The sequence below is a fragment of the Mastigoproctus giganteus genome, chromosome 5 (assembly GCF_048544385.1).
Source record: "Mastigoproctus giganteus isolate SK-2022 chromosome 5, ASM4854438v1, whole genome shotgun sequence".
In the NCBI taxonomy this organism is placed as follows: Eukaryota; Metazoa; Arthropoda; class Arachnida; order Uropygi; family Thelyphonidae; genus Mastigoproctus; species Mastigoproctus giganteus.
The window spans coordinates 96,947,020-96,970,626 of NC_143579.1; the positions used below are offsets into that span (position 1 = coordinate 96,947,020).

Genomic DNA, 23,607 nt, shown 5'->3' on the forward strand with positions numbered 1-23,607 from the left:
TCCCATCCAGTCTTATGCCCCTGAAATCTGGTCTGGTGCTCCTCAAGTTACTGTCAAGAAATTCCTTGCCCTCGAGTATTTGGTTCCTAGATGGCTGAACAGTAAGCTTCATTTTTCCCATACAATATCCAGGCAAATGCTTTATGAAAACTTAAAAACAAAGCCTCTACAACAGACGATCAACAAGTCTGGAGTAATGCTTCTTGCTAAGTTAATTACTTCTGCAATCAATTTGCCAAACTTAGCCAACATAATAGCTCCCACCAACAGAGAAAATTCAAGAAACCAATAACAATTCAAATCCAAACTCTTCAGACTAAAACAAATGGAAAGGATGTTCCCCAATACATCCCTTCACCTCAAATTATCCAACATTCATTGCAAGAGGTTATTCAATTCTGAAGCCGACAGGAGTCTCATTTCCAATCAAATGATGAGAGTAAGAAACCAGCGGAATTACTTAACAAGTACAGGTCACTGTTGAAAAAAAGCAGTGAATTAGGGTTGAATTTGAAAGTGTCTGCAATTCTGCACAGACACGATAGGAGGGAGTATATGATGAGAGCCCTGTCAATCAATTTGGCCCTGAAAAGATTGTGCAAGGCTCAAGGGGAAGAATTTTTTTCAGCCTGGTCTGCACTTGTTAACAGGAGAGACTGCTTCTACAGAGGTGGGATACACTTAAATAGAAAGGGTGCAAGAATGTTTGCTGATGCTATCAAGACAGTGTTAGGTGGGTCGGAAAACTGCTAGCTTGGGGGATACAAGGACTAATAGATTAACAGTAGCCACTGGCAGAGGTGAAAGTGATTCTTGCACTGCTTCTATTCGAATGAGCAGCAGCCTGGAAAAGAAGATGCAGGGTATTTCAGAGACTGCTGGGAGTCATTGCAGTACAAGTAAACACATGGGTTGTGTTAGAGTAGCAAAGAATAGGAACAGGTGCATGCATTCATTCGTATATTAAGAATTTGCAGACAAAGGAACCACTATGTGGCAATGATCACAGTGTAATGATGTGGGTTTTACTTAAAGATATAATTACCATCAGGGGTAAAGGAAAGGGTTTTTGCTTCCGTAAAGGTGAGTACAGTGGTCTCAGACAGTTTTTAAATTCTATACAGTGGGATCAACTGACGATGTTACCAACAGTAAATTCTAAGTGGGAAGCATTCAAGGAATTAATCGTGGAAGCTACTAAAAGTTTCATACCTATTAAGAAATATTGCTCAAGGTTTAGGCCTAAATGATTATCAAATGAACAAATGAGACTCGTGACAGAAAAGAAAAATGCATGGGATGCATATAAATTATCAAGTGACTCAGAAGCCTAGGTCACAAAGGAGGTTAGGCAGGCAAAGGCAGATTATGAGAAATCTTTGGAAAAGGATGCTAAGAAAAACAGCAGGGATTTCTTTACTTATATAAACTCAAAAAGGAAGAGGATGAATCTGATTGGTCCACTTGATATCGATGGTTCGACTGTTGATGATCCTGCTCAGATAGCAAACAAACTGAATGAGTATTTTGCATCTACATTCACATATGAGGAGGTATTAAGGTTTCAAAATGGCAGAAGGTTATCAAATTGTATCAGGGTGCTTAATGATTTTGTAATAACTGAGAGCAAAGTGGAGGAGAAATTGTTGAAGTTAAACATAAGAAAGGCACCTGGGGTGGATGGGATCTATCCAGTTATATTAAAGGAGGTGGCAAAGCAACTAAGCAAACCCTTAGCCATAATTATGAGAGCATCCTCGGACTCATGGGAGGTCCCCACGGACTGGAGTTGTGCAAATGTATCCCCAATTCTCAAAGGGGGGTCGAAGGGTGACACGAGTAATTACAGACCAGTTAGTTTAACTCCTGTTCTGGGTAAAATAACGGAGTCACTAGTTAAAGATGCATTGCAGGATCATTTAGACAAGACTGCAGTAATAATTCAGACACAGCATGGGTTTGTTAACGGAAAGCCTTGTCTGACAAATTTGATAGGATATTATGTGGTTACAAAGGAACTGGATGCAAAAAATAATTTTGATAACATATATTTGGATTTCAGGAAACCTTTTGACACTGTTGCGCATGGAAGACTATTGTACAATTTGGAGCAGAATGGTGGTAAGGGTAATGGATAAAAGGACGGTTGAGTGAGAGAAGACAGAGGATGGTAAACAATGGGTGTTGCTTTTCGTGGACTAATGTTATTAGTGGAGTCCCACAGAGTTCGGTGTTGGGTCCACTGTTGTTTTGTATATTTATTAATGATATTGATGAAGGTATATCCGGATTAGTGTCAAAATTTGCAGATGATAAAAAGGTTAGCAGGGTTGTTAATGACAGTAATGGCAGTGTGTTACTGCAACAGGATCTAGAAAATTTTGGCAGATGGGCTAAGAAGTAGCAACTGAAGTTTAACCTTGACAAATGCAAAGTATTGCATATGGGTCGAAGTAACCCCAGAGAGTCGTACCAACTGTGTGGTGCTACACATAAGGTTGTAGAAAATGAAAAAGACCTAGGAGTAATTGTGCAGTCAGATATGAAGATTTCTGAACAATGCAGACAGGCTGCCAGGACAGGTCATGGGGTTTTGTCAATGATATATAGGAATTTTGCTAGCAGGGAAAAGGAAGTGATTGTCCTTCTGTATAAGGCAATGGTCAGGCCACGCCTTGAGCACTGCGTACAGGTCTGGAGGCCTCATTTTAGGAAGGATGTAGATTTGCTTGAACGTGTACAGAAAAGGGCAACAAGATTGGTGAGGAGAATGAAAGGATTCTCTTACCAAGAGAGGCTTAAGTTCTGCAAATTGCAGTGGCTGGAAACTAGGCACCTGCACGATGATCTGATTGAGGTGTATAAGGCCTTGAATGGATTGAGCACGCTGAATTCTGATGTGATCCTTCCACTTGTTCAGATTACGAACCAAAGGGGGCATACATTCAAATTAAGAAAAGACAGAGGTAGAATAGATGTGCGGTGAGTGATTAATTGCTGGAACAAACTTCCATATGTCGTTGTGGAAGTTGATAAGTTAAATAAATTTAAGGAAGAACTGGACAGGCATTTGGAGGTAATAGTATGATTTATTTATTGTTTTTTTTGTTTTTTGGCTGATGCTGCATAAGCTCATACACTTGCTTTCTTGCATCACTTGCCACTACTACTACTACTACTACACTTGTATACACACCAATGCTAGGAGTTTGGTAAATAAATTTGATGAATTTGAGGTATTGCTCAAAACATCAAAGGCAGATGTTGTTGGGATATCAGAGACGTGGTGTCACACAGATATAAGGAATGCAGAACTGGAATTTGGGGGAGTACAATGTGTACCCGAAGGATGGACAGGATAGGAAGGGAGGAGGGGTTATGCTATTAGTTAAGAAACACATAAAATCCAAGGAAGTGAAGCCAGTCGACATTGCTGGACAGTGCAGTGTCGAGTCAGTTTGGTGTGACATAAGCATTGGGAGATCAAAATTGAGAGTAGGAGTGTGTTATAAGGCTAATGACTCTGATGAGTATAATAAGAATGATGAGTATAATACAGGGAAATAGAGTGGGCCAGTAAATCAGTGTCTTATAATGGTGAATTTTAATTTCCCAGACAGTGACTGGAATTTGTGGGTTGGTCACTCACAGTGTGCTGAAGTGGGATTTACTCAAAGAGGTAACTACCATCAGGGGTAAAGGGAAGGGTTTTTGCTTTTGTAAAGGTGACTACAGTGGTCTGTAACAGTATTTAAATTCTATAAGGTGGGACCAACTGAAGATGTTACCAACAGCAAATTCAAAATGGGAAGCATTCAAAGAATTTATCTTGGAATGCTACTAGGCTTTACATACCAACTAAGAAATATTGTTCAAGATTTAGGCCTAAATCAATGTCAGATGAACTAATGAGACATGTGGCAGAGAAGAAAAAATGCAAGGGATACATATAAACTAATGGGTGACATGGAAGCCTATGATAGATATAAGCTGCTCTGTAACCAAGTCACAAAGGATATTAGGCAAGCAAAGGCAGATTATGAGAAATCTTGGTCAAAAGATGCAAAGAAAAACAACAAAGAGTTCTTTGTTGCTTTTCTTTGCAAATTGACAAAGAGTTATTTGTCAATTTGCTCACAAAGCCCCGCTGATGTAGACTCGAACAAAAAAGCATTCGAGCCTACACAGCCCTTTTCACTCTTTTAGCTCATTCCATCAACACTTCTCCATTCGTCATAAATGTAGATTTGGCCGAATTGTGGAACATCTCTAACATTTCACAATTAGAAATTTTGTGGAATGTCTCTTACGTTCCACAAAAGTTCATATTTTCAGCATTAAAAATTGCAAAGGTGTAAATATTGTTGTAGACTTGAATGTTTACTCGGAAGTGTTTTCCTTTTTTCGTGTTATCAAACAACAAAGTCTTTAAAGCATCTGGATAGGTATCTGCCATTGGCAAACATAACTTCCCTCCATGATAACACGAACGTGTGGCTCTTCCGATTTTGCCATGAAAAGATAATCTGCCACAATATTGACATTTATCTAATATATCACCTAAATCACATTATGATACTTCAGTGACTTCTTCGTTATCAGGATCTTGCGAAGATCTTACATTAAATCTGAGCCATTTAGCGGTTCGCTGAGTTTTGGCCTGTTTTTCATTTTTATTAGATACCCGCTTCCTGTAGCGATGATTATCCACTTGCTCTGTGGTCAACAAATTTATTCTATGATTAGTTTGTAACCAGGCGCCTCCGTAGCCAGGTGGGAAGGAGCAGCAGTGCGTAGTACACACTTCTTGATTAGACCGGGGTTCGAGCCCGTGACCACCAAATACGGAGGATGCGGAAAGGTCAGGGATTGACCACCGCATATCCCTGGAGCAATATGACCTTAGTTGCTAATGCTCCTAAAAACCAAAAAACAAACAACAAACATTTAAAAAATAATCTCCAAGATATGTTCAGCAAGTTCTGGTGGGTTACAGCAACAGGTATTCAAACCACCGTTGTGGCTTTCAGCAGCTGGTCTCCGTGCATAAGTGATATTTTCTCTGCAAATATCTCTAAAATACAGCCATTTTTATAACTTAGGGTAGAAAAGGATGACACTTTTCCAATTGTGTTCCATCTTGTAGAGCATGTGATCGGGAAAGCTGGTTTTATTAGTAAACTAAATCCAACCCCTCTTTTTTTTTTTAAAGATTTCATAAAGGTCTTGAAGACAATGGGGTTAGAATTATTAAACTTTTAGCTCTTTTACCTTGGAAAAGTTGTTTTGCCCTTTCAGGTTTCCAGAGCCCCCACCTCACTCACATGGAGGCAAGAGTGATGGCAACTACACTGAAGTGAGCACAAGAAAAAAAGATAAAAGCAGTAATGCTGCAAGCAATGAAGCAGTAGTGTGTTGCAAGTGGTCAGTACTACATTGCATGAACTTTTGAATTTAATAAGTTAAATAAATTAGGGAAAATTCATTAATTTACAGATGGAACCACAAAGGTGGTTCCATCCATAACTTTTCAGATTTTAATTGTATATTGATTATTTCAATTTGTCCAGAGGAAAACTGGACAAATTAAAATAATCAATACACAGTTCTCCAGGGGATAATCTCCAAAAATAAATAAATAAAATAAAAAATAAAAATCCTGAATAAAAATGCTTATTAGGTATTTTAATGTATTTGTTAACAGTATAAAAGCCCGGATCAATAAATCTATAATCTGAAAAAATAAATGTTCTTTCAAGCTCATTTTAATGCAAATTTTTATCTTTATATTGCTCTAAAGCACTTACAGAACATTTCCCAGTCCTCACATCACAACTGTAAGCATGGCCATTACACTGACAGGGAACACAGAATCCAAGATAGGGCCCAGTTTTTGCTCGATAATAACCTGGAGCACATTCCTAAATAAAAAGTTGATATAAAAATATTCAAACTCCAAGATTTATACTACTTCAAATCTTTAATATACAGAATCAACAAAAAAAAAAAAAAGGGGTAGGGGTTGGGGGTTAAGGAATGTAGAGAATAACCCCCAACCCCTACCCCCACCCCCACCCCTTACCCAATTATTAGACCCCTAAATTTAACTCAAAATTCCAGCCACAGGACCAAAAAGAAAAATCGATCCTTAATTATTAGCCCGTTTAGACCTCCAAAATCTAACTTTATGACAATGTTTTGCAAAATTGATATCGCCTTCCCCATGAATTATTAGCGAGTTGGACAAGGAGAGTTGGAAAAGAAGCTTCCTATATCAAAAAATAAAGGTAAGCCCTGTTGATTCATAATATAATAGAATATAGGAATTATCGAGCACGTAATAGCTCTCTAGTATCAAAAGCTATATTTTAACTATAAATCATACATGGCAGTATGGAAATACACAAAAAAGTATTACCATACTGCCATGTTGTTGCTGGAAGCATTTCTATAGGCAATTTCTGAAGAATTCGTGAACCCCTTCGTTATAAAGAAAAAGGATTTGTTGAAAGTACTGTTACCTCCTCATTAAAAATTAAATGTGATAAATATAGATGAAGAAAACAGTTATTAACAAAAATAACTCATCCAAAGTGTCTGTGAGTACCATTTTTGTATGAATAGATTGTAAGAATCAAAAATTGCAAAAACTGCACATTGTTCTGGCGTAGCAATTGCTTTTCAAATGTGGCCTGTCCTTAATGGAACCAGATTTAATACCATATACATACAAGTGCAAAATCTGAAACTAGGTAGCACTGGAACTTGGAATTGTCAGTTTTTTGGATAATAAATCTAACCAACCATCAAGCACAGATAGAGGAAGAAAGAATCAGCAACGTGGATATCTACATTTTTATAATTTTTCTACATGATTAACTCATTTTTATTAACTGTATTATTATATTCTTATCACTCTTTTATCCCTTGAGTCGTTGGGCAAAATTTGTACACAAGAAACTGAGCACCATGGGGCTATCAAAGCAATCACCTACACAATAATTTTGGTAATATTCCATCAAAAAATAAAAAGGAACAAGCTACCAAACAATATAATTTTTTTACTAACAGCTGATGAGAATACCACCTGCATACATGGATAAAAGAAAAAGCTTTTAGTCCCTTCCCCAATCAACACAGAACACTTTGCTGCTGATTTGGCAGCTGAGGGAAAGGTGTTCTGATAGAAGTATGCCTCCTCCAGTTCCCTACAATCAATGAAAAAAAAAAAAAAAAAAATCACTCTAGGGAGGAAACATATTACAGATACATTTTAATTTGGCATTACTAATTGATTTTTTTTTAAAAATGACAACATGGAATCATAATCTTTTTGTATAATGCAGGTGTCAAACAATTTGTTCTGAAAGTTTGTGACATGAGAGAAGACAGTACCAGTTTTCTGAACAATATATATACACTATACTGTATATATTGTCAGCCAATTGTTCTCTGGAGCATTGGTGGTGAAAATAGGGAGTGCAATTCTCCATAGGTTAGGTATTTAATAATTTTTAAGTTACTGGTTAATTTGGTAAAACAGCTATACAATACATAAATTAAAAAGGCAGGAGTAATAAATGAATCGAAAATAAACACCTACAAACTGTTGCTGTAGTTGTTCAGTAGTAGTTATTCAAGCAAATTTTGTTCTGTGGGTTTCTTTCCAGGGCAAAGCAAATCTAAAAACCCAGGGAAGATACCCTCCCTAACTTTAGAAACCAATAAAGATTTTACTAACATAGTGATTAATAAAAAAATAATAGCAGCCAAAATTTATTTTCAAAGGAAATATATGCAAGGCATCATAACTTCTTTATTATCATTACGCTGATAGTCAGTTCAAAATATGAGCCAAACCACCACTGCTCATCCCTGTTAAAAAAAAATAATTTTTTAATAAAATTAACAAAAAAAATTAATTTCCAGTCAGAAACCATTATTAAATAGCAAGGAATCTTTCACTGCTAGATGAGTACAAGGACATTTTATAATGTCACAGAGGCTGCCTGATAAATGAAAGAACTAATCGTATCGTAATGTTCATGGTAAATTTCAACCATAATTGTTTATATGTTACTCTCTGTTAGTATACTTTAAAAAATATATTAAAAAACACAATGAACTATAGCTTGATCTGCCAAAGAGAAATAAAGTTGTTAACTTGACAGAGAAATTTATCATTGCCTACCTGATTAGGGGTTGGAGAAGCTGATAATCGGCATTTCAGCAAGTTTTGTTTTTCTTAATAAATAAATTTCCATTTAAACAACGGATGGCTGCAGACAGAGTTTATGGCATTCTGTTTTATTGCAGCCAATTTACCAGCACAATAGTTAACAGGATATTCAGGGATATTCATATGTTGTTGTGGCGGATCCCAGGGTTTCCCCCATAAGCCGCTATTGTACTTCTTGTGTTGAAGCTTATGCCAAAACCGGCCAATTGTATGTAGTGTGTTGGACGTGTAAGTGTTATGATGTGTTCTGTTGTTATGTTATCGGCCGGTGCCTGGCTCTTAGCAGGTAAGAAGCAGTAACACCTGGTCACTACGTCTCACCCCCCCATCCCCGCCACGTGGAGGCGGCCAGGATCAATTATCTCCTGCTGGGCAAGCCCAGGGCATAACACCTGAGAGTGCCCGAAAAAGAGAATGAAGTGGAAAAAGAGGAATACAGAGGGAGAAGTTTGGGATCTGGGGAGGTAAATGGATAGAACAGAGGAGAATCAACAGAGGGACTCTCCAATAGTTAGAAGTGAGAAGAAGTAAAGCAAGAATAAAGTAGGAAGAACACAATAGTTAACAGTTGGAATTGTTCTTTTGGTTAGAGCATATGGGCTCAATTTCACAATTTATGTTGGTATTCATTATCATTACCAAAGGACAACAGCCAGTCTAGCCAACAACCCTTAACCTTGAGTCAGGTACATGAAAATTTAAAATTTCCCGATGTGTGCAAAAATTTTAAAAATAAGTAAGAAATAATTCAAAACTGTTCATTTTTTTTGATGCCACCTTTATTTTTAATCTTTTCTGAACAGAACTGGGGAAAAAGCTATGTTCTATATTAAAAGCATATTTTTAATTAATTTTTGAAATTAAAACTCCCTTTAGATCTGACAGTGAGGAATAAAAATTTTAAAACAATGCTTCAATGAATGCTACAATTAAACATAAGCCTGTCAACAACAGGAGTGTTCACTGCATGAAATGTGAAGCCCATGCATCAATGGTTTGATTCCAGATGATGAATCATTGTCAAGAAGCCAGACAGTGTTACCAATTGAGGAAAGTGTGTGGCAATAAAGAGAGCATGCCATCAATAACTGTACATAACTGATGCCAATCAATATGTGCATATATTTAGGTTTAATTTAATCATGCGATAATTAAGAGACACATCTGGAATTTTCAGTGGAGAATTCAAACAAAACATTTTCAAAAACAACTATTAGGGGATTCAGAATGGAGAGAGCAGTTGAAGCATGAATTGTTGAAATATTTCTGGGGTTGAATTGACCCCATGCACCTAACTTAGCATTAATGTAGTTGTGTACAGCCACCTCATTTTCACTGAGGTGGCTGTAATTGTAGCACAAGCTATATGGTTTTAGAAATAAATTTGGTAAAATATGGACCTGGTGGTTGGCAGACTTTCTATCAGGAGTTAGCACAGTTGAAAGTATCCTGACCACCAAACATAGAGGTATTCTAGCATGAATTAATGAGACTATAGTGGTTATAATTAGTTAAACTATAGTGTTTACTAATGGCAGTTGAAAGTCTGCTAGCTGCCAGACACAGAAGAACTGTGCAGATGAAGAATTGACTTAATGAACATATTAAATTGTGTTCAATAAATAAATTAATAGACTTAGTCACATTCATTAGCTTATTTTTAAATTTAGCTAGAGATTTTGTAAGTTATGATTTAATATTTGTGCAGAATTTGTAATGGCGATTTGGAATATCACAGCACGCAACTAGTAGTGTAGTGCATGGTAGTGGACTTGCAATATTTTAATTGTGATAAATAAGTAGATTGAAGATCTAATCATATAGGTTTGCATATTTTTTGTTCTTAGCTAAGGAATTTTACTTTTAATAAGGCTATAAATAATTTTAAATTCTATAAACATATAGAGTAATGTACAGGAATACCTCACATAGTGCGGTTTCGAACAGCGCGGGTTTCGCTATAGCATGGTTAACAAATTAAAAAAAAAATTAACTGTGCACCAATACATTTGATATGTATGTATGTATTATAATGCCAACACGTAGGCCAATGTGATATGGATTTAAGGCCACACTGACTGTTGTCGCAACTCCCATTATATACAGACTCTACTAGCATTCATACATTAGTAAACAGTCTAGATTCCAAGCAGTGAGATCGTTCACTGTGCGTAAGCTGTACAAATATTTTTTGCTGTGTATTTTTATTAAAGACTATTTTTTAAAAAGTTACACCTTTTATATGCAAATATGAGTGGAAAGAAGAAATGTAATGGCGCTGAGAGTTCTTCTAGATCCAAACATTGAACGAGATATGAAAGTAAGGCAGGCGTTTCAAAATGACATTCAATGTTATAAAGAGATACATGCAGATAAAGAGAAGAAAAAAACTGTGCAAACTAAGCTGATCAGTTATTTTTCAAAATAAAAATACAGTACATACTTCACTTATATTCTTTTGGTATGTACATACTGCAATAAAAATAATTTCTACTGTACTTACTAGTATTTTTCATTTTTATCATTTTAATATTTTTTTTTTGCAAGAACTTCATGTGCATCAATTTGTGGTAAATAAACACATACAGTGAAACTTCCCTTTAACGGACAGCCATGGGGAACGAAAATATGTCCGTTAGAGAGAAGTGTCCGCTAACAAGAAGTCTGAGGGAGAAAAAAAAAAAAAAAAGAAAGAAAGAAAAATCGTTAAACGTTTAATGTAAAATTAAATTAAAATATATACAGATTTTGAACAATATTTTTGTAAATAATATACAATTACATACACAAGAGATAAAGAAAAATCGTTAAACATTTAACGTAAAATTAAATTAAATTATATACAGATTTTAAACAATATTTTTGTAAATAATATACATACAATTGTGCTATGCATATTATGACTTTATCGTAAGAAAAATACATACAGTAATCAATCACTTATTTTCTTCTGCACCTTCTTCCGGCTGATAATTTTGTTTTCAACATTTGTTTGGAGTGAAGAAACCATCGAAAGTCCTTCAGTATCTTCTTCAGCAGCGAAAAACATTTTTGAACGATTGATTTGAATGAGCGCTTCTTCCATTTTCATCGGTGGTTCGTCGTTAATATGTTCTTCGACAGAATGACCTACTTCCATTTCTTCATCCTCATGAGGAACTTCTTGAAAAATATCGATCATAATGTCGTTGATATCTAGAGCACCATCTTCTGTAGTGAGGTTCGAGTCTATATCTTTGTAGCCAGGGTCACTTGTAGCGGAAGTATCGTACATTATCAATAGATGTTGAAGTTCTTTTCTTCTTGGTGCTCCACATTGCTGTTCACAACTTCAATTTTTGCGTTTGAGAAGCCAGACTTTACAAAACAGTTCACAACAGTTGGTTTTCTAATTGCGTTTACTGAAGAGGAAATCCATTGAGTCGCATCCAGGATGCTGATTTTCTTTGCAAGGTCACTCGCACATGTTCAATCGTTCATGTTTGCAATGAGATGTCTTGAAACACGTTTTCTGTAGTGAAGTTTAAAATTTTTTATTATCCCTTGATCCAAGGGCTGGCACTCTGCAGATGTGTTTGGTGGCAGAAAAACGATTTGAATGTTGGACAATTCAATGTGCGGGTGAGATGCAGCATTATCCATGAATAGAATAATTTTTCTGTTTTGACGAATCATGTTTTGGTTAAAGTGACTTATCCATTCGCTCATGATATCTCGTGTCATCCACGCTTTTTTATTAGACTTCCAGTCAACATTCAAAAGAATCAACTTTATGCCCTTGAAACAATGATGATTTTGTGGTTTTCCTATAACAAGAGGTTGTTCAAAGTCTCCCAGCATATTTGTACACAATAGTACAGTCAAGCGTTCCTTAAAAATTTTTCCGCCCTGTCAGACTCATTGTTTAGACTCATTGTAGAACAATGAGTCTAAACAATGAGTCTTTTTAAATGAATGAAAAAACAATGAGTCTTTTTAGACTCATTGTTTTTTCAGGAAGAGCTTTAAAAAACAACCCTGTCTCGTCACAGTTGTAAATATCCTTAGCTTCAAAATCACGACATAAATCTTCCAATTTAACGGTCCACTCTGTTACAACCCCAGTATCAACAGATCCACCTTCACCACTTACGGTTTTCCAAGAAATTTTATGCCGAGTTTTGAACTTGTCTACCATCCCACAGAAGCTTTGAACTCATTTACTCCCATAGATTTCGCAACCTCCAAAGCATTTTCCCTAATAATAGGCTCATCAATGGGAATTTTTTTAGCACATGCGCCGACAAAACCACTCATGCGTAACATTGTCAATTTGAAGTCCAACAGTTTTCGGGAATGATTTTTGAACCTGATCATTTCCGTGTTGCCAAAATTGTTTGAGCAGTTCATTTTTTTTCTTTACGATGTCGCTTACCTGCGTCTTCCCGATTTTGAATTTTGCAGTGAGATTGCGAACACTATTTTTGCCGATCATACGCATTAATGAGTTCGACTTTATCTTTTAAAGTTAAATGTTTACGAGAAGACATTGTGCACTTCACACGACACTGAACAAAACTGAAAAGACCGACCAAATTCCCCCTCCCTGCACACACCGAATTCATCAGAAGTTTTACACGTGCCTTAAAATTCTTGAAAAAGGGTTTAGAACCACAACCTAAGCCTTGATAAAATTCGGAGAATCGGAAATAGAAAATAAACACACGATTGAGGCAATACGTGGAAGAAAAGTTCCTAGAAAAAGAGCCGGGAGCACTCCGTTATGGGGAGATTAAATTAAGTGCTAATCTAAACGAAACAGTGCAGATTGCCTGTCCGCGTCCGTTACAGAGAATGTCCGCTAGACAGAAGCTGAAAACACGTTAAAACCAATGGAGGTGAGTTGGGGAATTTGAAAATGTCCGTTGTAGAGAGATGTCCGTTAAAGAGAGGTGTCCGTTAGGATAAGTTTCACTGTATATATTTTTTCAACTCGACCCATAAAATCAAATTGTCGGAATGCATTACATTAAAATACATACTAATAATACCTCGATCAGCGTGGTTTAGCATAGTACGGTATTTTTTTGGTACGAATTAACCAAGCTATGCGAGGTATTCCTGTATAATGTAAACTTGATAGTATAATGTGAACTTTATAGCGCAAAGAGTAACATAAACTTTATACTGAAAAGTGTAAGATAAATTTGATAGTATAATACATATTATTGCATATAGGTATATATTAGCTTAGTGCAGTATTGTCAAATTAAACTGAATTTAAATGGAAATCATGCCACAGACTACAGCAGTAAAGCAATGGGCTCAAAGTAGCAGGAGTGTTGTGGATTGAGGGTGTATGAAAGGGATGATTCTCCTACAAATCAATGGCTAACAAAAAGTGCTATTTGTGCAATGTTTGAAGAAATTTCTAAACAGTATGTGATACAGCCAAGGGGGATGTCTTTGTGTGTGCTTGGTGCAGAGAGTATAAATAAATTAGGCACCAACTCAGCTTTTTGACAGGCATTGACAAGAGCTCAAAGAGTAGGTTGGATGCCCATGAAAGATTAATATGGGGGGGGGGGATCATCAAGCTCTCAGCTAAGGCCAGAGCTCACATTAGGCAACGTGGCAGTAATCCCCAAAGTAGAGTGTGCCAGTTCCACAGGATGTAGCTATTGTTGGTGACTTTATTGTCAGGGAAACAGGAAATATATTATGCAAGAAGGATAGGTGGAATAAGTTTGTTTGTTATTTGGTTTTTTAGGAGCATTAGCAACTAAGGCCATATTGCTCCGGGGATATGCGGTGGTCATTCCCTGACCTTTCCATATCCTCCGTATTTGGTGGTGACGGGCTCGAACCCTGGTCTAATCAAGAAGCGTGTGCTATGCACTGCTGCTCCTGCCCACCTGGCTACTGAGGCGCCGGTGGAATAAGACCAGGGTACATCTGCCACGGACAAAAGTAGATTTTTTTTTTTTTTTCTGATGCTGAATAAGCTCATACACTTGCTTTCTTGCATCACATGCCACTACTACTACGTTGTAGAGCGATATCATCTTTTAAGAGCAAAAAAAGGTGACACTGTTAAAGTGATATTGAAACTTATGATATTAAGAATAGGAGATCTGAGGACTTACTTAACAAGTATGTGGTAATGTTGGAAAAAGTCGTGTTAGAATTGATTTTGAAAATGTCTGCAATTCTACCCAGACGTGATAAGAGAGGTACATGTTATGAGCCTTGTCAATAAATTCAGCCCTGGAGAGAATGTGCAAGGCTCATGAGGTAGAATTTTTCTCAGTGTGGCCTGTTCTTAACAGGAGAGATACATACAGATGGGATACATTTAAACAGAATGGGTAAAAGAATATCTGCTGATGCTATTGGTGGGTCAGAAAACTGCTAGCTTGGAGTTATATACCAAGTAAAAGATTAAAAAGAGCCACAGGCAGAGGTCAAATTGATTCATTCACTGCTTCTATTCTAAAATGCAGCAGCCTGGAAACCAAGGTGTTTGGAGTATCAAGCCCTGCTGTGGGTTGTAACAGAACAAGTAAAAAGTAAATACATGGGCTGTATTAGGGTGACTAAAAGTAAGAACATGTATAAATTTGATAAATTTGAAATACTGATTAAGTCATTAAATGTAAACAGTGTATGGAATCTCAGAGATACGGCGTTGCTCAGATAAAAGCAATGTTGAATTTGAATATGGGGAGCACAATGAATACAGGAAGGACAGAAAACAGGGCAGGGCAGTTATGGTCTTAGTTAATTTAAGAAGCATATTAAATCAAAGGCAATGCATCCAGTCAACATGGGTGGCCAGTGCAATGCTGAGTCAGTTTGGTGTGACATAAGTGCTGGGAAAATGAAAATGAGAGTAGGAAGGTACTAATAAGTTTAATGACTATGATGAGTATAGTGATAAGTATAGAGTGATATGATGAGTATAAAGATAGAGTACAATCTATATTTATAATAGAGTTCATAAGTGGAGAGTTACAGAAAACTTGACGACCAGTGATCACAATGCTATTCTTTTTGAGATTGGCAGTGTTGTAGCAGAAGAAATTAAGAATGAAATGGAAAGATTTGCGGTTCGGACTGCAGACTGGACAAAATTCGATCTGCCTTTCTGTGCTCAGTCTGATAATGTAAATTGGGATAAACTGACTGACGCTGAACATGTTAAAGAATTGCAAAATGTATTGTTTTTATCATCTAAGTGTAGTATGAAGAGGAAGAAGTTTCACAGGTGACAAGGGATTGGTGGCGTGGTCACTTAGAACTTCAAAAGAAAGAACTAAGAACTGTGAGAAAACAATTTCAGAACTATCGACGCTGAGGTGATTTTAATTTGGCTAATGTGTATAAATCAGAATATAAGAGATTAAGAAGCCAATATGTGAAAAGTATAAAAACTGTTAAAGAAAACTCTTGGAGAAAGTTTGTGAGCGAAAGGGGATCAAGAGACCCATCGGGTTCTATTTTTAAGATAGTTACAGAAAAGGTATATTTCAATGAAGTAAGCTATACAATAAGTAAAGATGGTGCAAAGTTTCTGGCATCCCCCTCCCCCATACTTCTCCTTCAACCCATGCACGGTACTAAGTACTATAGGTTTTGATACCTTTCGTGTTTGGGGTTTTCATAAAAAAAAAAAAAAAAAAACCATAGTTCTGGATGATCTATTTCCAGTATTGGAGATGGAACATACTGAAATTCAAAGAGAGTTGGTCAGAGGCAATGCTGAGTATTGATCTTGGCAGGAGGAGGAAATAATTACACAGGAGGTGGTCTTGCAAACGATTGCACAGGCAAAGGATGACCGATTGCCGGGCCTTGAAATGAGCATTTCAAATGAAACCAGTGCTGTTTGTACAAATATAGAATAAATGTCTGGATAGGGGTTCCTTTCCCCTGGCCTGAAGAACTGCACTATTGAGATTGATAGTTAAAAGTCCAGATAAGACACCAGAAGAGCTCAGTGCATACCATCCGATTGCCTTGCTATCGGTATTGGCTAAAACATATGAGTGCCTATGTATAAGTATGATAATGATTAGATATGAGCAAAGAAAAGAATGTTGTCTTCTTGTAACAGAAAATGCCAGATGGTAAGGTATGTACAAGAGTACAATGGGCAGTATGTGCTGGGTGTGTTTGTTGATTTTCATGGTGCGTTCAATAGGCTGTGGTGGGAGGGGATCCTGTCTAGGCTAAGAGTTACAGAATTTTCAACAAAAATGTTTTCTGTCTTTCGACAATATTTTGAGAAAAGGAAAGTAATTGTAAGAACTGTATATACAGAGATAGAAAGAGAGGTTGTAAGAGAATGTCCTCAGGGCTCTGTGATTGGACCTCAGGCCTGGTGCATGACCATTGATGAGTTTTTGATGCGGAACTATGTTGGGATTGATGTTCTGGTGTATGCTAATGACCTTCTCTTCTTAATATATGTTAATGCTTGGTCACACCTAGAAGAACAAGAACAGGATGTGAGAATTATGTGGGATCTGATGGATGGTCTAAGATACATGGCCTGCAAATATCAGAAAAGAAGACAGTGCAGTTACTATTGAAAGGTCAACTCAGTATGAGTAGAGACCCTCTTGTGAGGACTCAAGGAGTGTCTGTACGATATGTTATTTGTTATTTGGTTTTTAGGAGCATTAGCAACTAAGGTCATATTGCTCCGGGGATATGCGGTGGTCATTCCCTGACCTTTCCACATCCTCCGTATTTGGTGGTCATGGGCTCGAACCCTGGTCTAATCAAGAAGCGTGTGCTACGCACTGCCGCTCCTGCCTACCTGGCTACTGAGGCGCCTTGTACGATATGTAACATCTGCTAAGTACCTTGGGGTGGTGATAGGAGAGCAAACGAATTTTGTCCCTTATGCTAAATATTTAAAAGAGAAAATTAGAATATTATATGCCAAATTAAAGAGTCATTAGAGTTGACTGTGGTATCAAATATCGTGCATTAAACTTGCTATATGATTTATTTATTTATTTATTTATTTGTACCTATAGTCACCTATGCCTCAGCAGCTTGGCTACATAGGATGACTAATTCATTGATAAAAAAGCATATATTTGCAGGCCCAAAAATTCGCCCTCCTATCTATCACTAGAGTGTGCAGGACAGTGTCTACAGATGCTCTCCAGGTGATTTCAGGTAGATTACCTGCTGATCTGCAGATAGTCTTATTTGCACTGATATATTATACAAGGCATAATCTAAGGAAGAATGTCTTGGGTACGAGTTCATGTCCGGAGGAGGGGTGGCTGTATATCGGACAGAATGTTAAAGTGGAGAAAAAGAGAATATTGTCAGAACTGATGCAAGTATTGCAGATGAGATGAGAAACATCCGAAAAGGAAGAGTTACTTATATGTTTCTACCTAAAGTGAATATTATAGAAGTAGGAAAGAAAGTCTGACAACAGTTCGGAGTATATGTGGCCTTTCTTCTTACTGGGCATGGGCTCGCAGAAAGACTGTATGAGTTGGGTCTGGTGGTGAGAAATCAAAACTGCACTTGTGGAGGGCAGGAAACCTTAGAATATATTCTGTTTTTTTGCAGTGAGTAAGCTGATCTTAGGAATCAACTAGAATTATTATTGGGTTGCCTTGAGCAGGGTATGTTATGGACCATGTGTGTGGAGAAGTACAGATTTTGTTATTTTAATGAGTTTATACTGAGTTTATGCTGTGTTTAAAAGAAGAGAGCATATTAAAGCTGGAAAGTAGAGCCTGTCTCGTTGTGGCACGGATGGAAACCAGATCCACTGGGATGGGTAAGGATAGCAATTAGCCTAATGTCTCTCTCACTTGGCTTGGGCCAAGGGGAATAACAGCTCTCAAAGTTTATATTTTGAGTTATTTTAGTTGTGTTGAATTGTTAAATTGAAAGGTTAGAGTTTTAATGGCCAAGTTTAATTGACGTCAAGCACTACGCCATATATAAGCCTAGGCTTGGACAGTGGTACTTACTGGCACTTTGAATAAATGTGATGAGTATATCAAACACCTATAGAGAAACAGAGTGAGTTCAGTAAATCATAATGTTTTATAATGGATGATAATCATTGGGGTACAAGTAAACACATGGGTTGTGTTAGGGTAGCTAAGAAAAAGAACAGGTGCATGTATACTTGCGTGTACACCAATGCTAGAAGTTTAGTAAATAAATTTGATGAATTTGAGGTATTGCTCAAAACATCAAAGGCAGATATTGTGGGGATTACAGAGATGTGGTGACACACAGATATAAGGAATGCAGAACTGGAATTTGGGGAGTACAATGTCTACAGAAAGGATAGACAGGATAGGAAGGGAGGAGGGGTTATACTATTAGTTAAGAAATACATAAAATCCAAGGAAGTGAAGCCAGTCGACATCGCTGGACAGTACAGTGTCGAGTCAGTTTGGTGTGACATAAGCATTGGGAGATCAAAATTGAGAGTAGGAGTGTGCTATAGGCCTAATGACTCTGATGAGTATAATAAGAAACTGTACAGGGAAATAGAGTGGGCCAGTATATCAGAGATTCTTATAATGGGGGATTTTAATTTCGCAGATATTGACTGGAATTTGGGGGATGGTCACTCAAACACTAGCAAGGCTTTTGTGGATTTATTGGATGATTGTTTTCTAGATCAGCATGTTCGGGAGGCAACTAGAGGGAGTAATACTCTTGATTTGATTATCAGTAGTGATTCTTCATGCATTAAGAATCTGCAGGTAAATGAACCACTAGGTGACAGTGATCACAATGTGCTGAAGTGGGATTTACTCAAAGAGGTAACTACCATTAGGGGTAAAGGGAAGGGTTATTGCTTTCGTAAAGGCGACTACGATGGACTGAGACAATATTTAAATTCCATACCGTGGGACCAACTGATGATGTTACCAACAGCAAATTCAAAATGGGAAGCATTCAAAGAACTTATCTTGGAAGCTACTAGGCTTTTTACATACCAGCTAAGAAATATTGTTCAAGGTTTAAACCTAAGTGGATGTCAGATGAACTAATGAAACATATGGCAGAGAAGAAAAATGCATGGGATACATACAAATTAACACGTGACACAGAAGCCTATGACAGATACAAGTTGATCTGTAACCAAGTTACAAAGGAGGTTAGGCAGGCGAAGGCAGATTACGAGAAATCTTTGGCAAGGGATGTAAAGAAAAACAGCAAAGAGTTCTTTACTTATGTAAACTCTAGAAGGAAGGGGATGAATCAGATTAGTCCACTTGATATTGATGGGTCAACTGTTGATGATCCTGCTCAGGTAGCTAACAAACTAAATGAATATTTTGCATCGACATTCACACATGAGGAGTTATTCAGCGAGGGGAATGCCAGAGGTGTATTCAACTCTGGCAGTAAGATAGAGAATCTTGTAATAACTGAGAGTAAAGTGGAGGAGAAATTGTTCAAGATAAACACAAGAAAGGCACCTGGGGTGGATGGGATCTATCCAGTTATATTAAAGGAGGCAGCAAAAGAAGTAAGCAAACCCTTAGCCATAATTATGAGAGCTTCCTTGGACTCAGGGGACGTACCCATAGACTGGAGATGTGCAAATGTGACCCCAATTCACAAAGGAGGATCAAAGGGCGACACAAGTAATTATAGACCTGTTAGTTTAACTTCTGTTCCCGGAAAATTAATGGAGGCACTGGTTAAAGAAGCACTGCAGGATCATCTAGACAAGACTTCAATTATAGCTCGGACACAGCATGGTTTTGTTAAGGGGAAGTCTTGCCTGACCAATTTGATTGGATACAATGATGCAGTCACAAAAGAACAGGATGCAGGGAATAACTTTGATATTATATACTTGGATCTCAGAAAGGCTTTTGATACTGTTGCACATGGAAGACTGCTGCACAAATTGGAGCAGTGTGGCATTGGAGGCAAATTGCTGCTATGGATAAAGGGGTGGTTGAGGGGGGAAAAGACAGAGAGTGGTAATCATGGACACTGCTCTTCGTGGACTAATGTTATTAGTGGAGTCCCTCAGGGTTCAGTATTGGGTCCATTATTGTTTTCTGTATTTATAAATGATATTGATGATGGTAAATCAAGCTTAATGTCCAAGTTTGCAGACGATACGAAGGTTGGCAGGGTTGTCAAGGACACTACTGACACTATGCTACTGCAACAGGATCTGGAAAGGTTGAGCAGATGGGCTGAGAGGTGGCAAATGAAGTTTAACATTGACAAATGTCAATGTTAAACTTCTTTAGCCAGCGGGTGGTTGGTTGGTGGAACAGACTTCCAACCCTTGTCGTGGAAGTTGATAGCCTAAATAAGTTAAGGCTCAGTTGGACAGGTATTTCGAACGAACAGAGGGTGAAGTGGAAGTGGTTATTTTTTTATTTTTTTTATTTTTTTTGGCTGATGCTGCATAAGCTTGCTTTCTTGCATCAAATGCCTCTACTAATGCTAATGCTAATTTTAACTGGAATTTGTGGGTTGGTTACTGGAAAGACTTTTGTGGATTTATTGGATGACTGTTTTAAACAGCAGCATATTCGAGAGGCATCAAGAGAGAGCCATATTCTTGATCTTGTTATGAGAAGTGATCCCTGATGCATTAAGAATCTGAAGGGAAAAACCCCACTGAGTGGCAGTGATCTTAGTATTGAAAGTAAAGGAAAAGGTTTTTGCCTTTGTAAGGGTTATTATTGTGGTCTCATACAGTTATTTAAATCTATGCAGTGGAACCAACTGAATAAGTAATGAATGACCATCCAGACAGGAATACTGCAATCACAGCATGGATTTATTAAGAGACATTCTTGTGTGATTAAACCAATTTTAGGTTTAAACCAATTTTAAACCAATTTAAACCAAGACCTTGAGGTTGTCACAGACATTCTCTCATATATGCCAGACAAGCTGTACTTGCTACCTGGGAGTCTAAAACGCTGATGGAACTGATATTCGGGTGACACTCATTCTTGATCTTGTTAAGTGGACCCCATTTCAGCGAAGTCCGGACGGTCTGTGACAGCCAAATCCTCTGCTTGCACTTTCACAATGGTGGGACTGTTAGTAATCCTGGGTATAACCTCCATGCACAAGTACATGGTGGGTGACCACCCAGGTGTGAACCAACGTAAGCAGGGGTCGAGGTGTGGCACCCACACCACATGGAGGAACGCCACCCCTCTATGTTACCAGGCAGTACTAGGTGGTAGATGACTCTCATCAACCGGTGAAATACCACCACTCTGCATATTGGAGGCTTGAGGTGGTGGAACACATGTTTAGTCTCTAGAGCTAAGTTCCGGTCAACATTCCCTATCTCTTCCGTCATGCAGTATGATTGATGACTTTTGAGGTTATGATGAACGTCGTGGCGAGATCCAATATTCCTTACATTTCGAGGGCACAGCTCTAAAATGGTGTTCGCAGGCCGGCCACTAGTTAGTACACTGGACCAAACCTATTGGTAACTCTCTAGGAGGCTTCTGGATCAGCTAGTGTATAATCTTGCTACCTCTACTCTGCCAGATAGTGACTAGAGCAAGTCCGAGTAGTGTGTATGCGGGGAGCATTGTCGAGGCCAAGTTATGTCAAGGATCTGGGTATATTCTATTGAATTTTTTTGAATAATTGAAATTTTATTGAATAAATCGGAATCATGACTCAGACCAGAGCAGCAAAGCAAAAGGCTCAAGCTAATGGGAGTGCTGTGGTTCAGGGGAGAACTGAGGGGGGCAGTTGCCATCTGAATCACAGTCTTTTAAAATGCACTGTTTGCTTGATGTTTGCGGAGCAGTCGGGTACGGGACATGATACTGCCAAGGGGGTACTGGAATTTGGGGAATACAATGTCTTTGTGTGCGCACGATGTAAGGAGTGCAAGGAAATCAGGCGACAACTCAGCGTTGTTATGGGCCTTTATGAGAGCTTGAAGGACAGGGTGGAAGCCCTCGAAGGAAATAAATTGAAGGGCCCATCAAGCTCTCAGCTGCCCACATCAAAGCCAGAGCTTGCACTTGGTCATCAGGCAACACAGAGGCAGCCCCCTAGGCAGAATGTGCTGGTCCCACAGGAACTAGTAGTTGTTGGTGACTCTATTGTCAGGGAAACGGGGAACATGCTTTGTAAAAAGGATAGGTGGAATAGGACCAGGGTATGTCTGCCAGGGGCAAAGGTTGATGACGTTGTAGAGTGGATATCATCTTTTAAGGGCACAAAAGGTGATATAGTTGTACACGTTGGCACTAATGATATTAAGAGTAGGAGACCAGTGGAATTACTTAGCAAGTACAGGTCACTGTTGAAAAAAAGCCGTGAATTAGGGTTGAATTTGAAAGTGTCTGCAATTCTGCCCAGACACGATAGGAGGGAGTATATGATGAGAGCCTTGTCGATCAATTCGGCCCTGGAGGGATTGTGCAAGGCTCAAGGGGTAGAATTTTTTTCAGCCTGGACTGAACTTGTTAACAGGAGAGATTGCTTCTACAGGGATGGGATACACTTAAATAGAAAGGGTGCAAGAATTTTTGCTGATGCTGTCGAGGCAGTGTTAGGTGGGTCGGAAAACTGCTAGTTGGGGGGGGGATACAAGGACTAATAGATTAACAGTAGCCATTGGCAGAGGTGGAAGTGATTCTTGCACTGCTTCTATTGAAATGAGCAGAAGCCTGAAAAACAAGATGCAGGATATTTCAGAGACTGCTGGGAGTCATTGCGGTACAAGTAAACACATGGGTTGTGTTAGGGTAGCTAAGAATAGAAACAGGTGCATGTATACCTGCGTGTACACCAATGCTAGGAGTTTGATAAATAAATTTGATGAATTTCAGGTATTGCTCAAAACATCAAAGGCAGATATTGTTGGGATATCAGAGACGTGGTGTCACACAGATATAAGGAAAGCAGAACTGGAATTTGGGGAATACAATGTGTATAGAAAGGATAGACAGGACAGGAGGGGAGGAGGGGTTATGCTATTAGTTAAGAAACACATAAAGTCCAAGGAAGTGAAGCCAGTCGACATCGATGGACAGGGCAGTGTTGAGTCAGTTTGGTGTGACATAAGCATAGGGAAATCAAAATTGAGAGTAGGAGTGTGCTATAGGCCTAATGACTCTGATGAGTATAATAAGATATTGTACAGGGAAATAGAGTGGGCCAGTAAATCAGAGAGTCTTATAATGGGAGATTTTAATTTCCCAGATATTGACTGGAATTTGGGGGCTGGTCACTCACACACTAGCAAGGCTTTTGTGGATTTATTGGATGATTGTTTTCTACATCAGCATGTTCGTGAGGCAACAAGAGGGAGCAATACTCTTGATCTGATTATCAGTAGTGATTCTTCATGCATTAAGAATCTGCAGATA

General features: G+C 38.1%; 1 protein-coding gene across 1 annotated transcript in view; it reads right to left on the minus strand.

Annotated features, from left to right (window-relative positions):
• LanA (laminin subunit alpha) overlaps nt 1–23,607 on the minus strand; it is a 1,178,005-nt gene that overhangs the window by 551,149 nt on the left and 603,249 nt on the right. Inside the window, exon 30 of the mRNA XM_090374120.1 lies at nt 5,808–5,921. Within this exon, the coding sequence (XP_090230246.1) occupies nt 5,808–5,921 (114 nt within the window). The remainder of the gene's footprint in view (nt 1–5,807; nt 5,922–23,607) is intronic.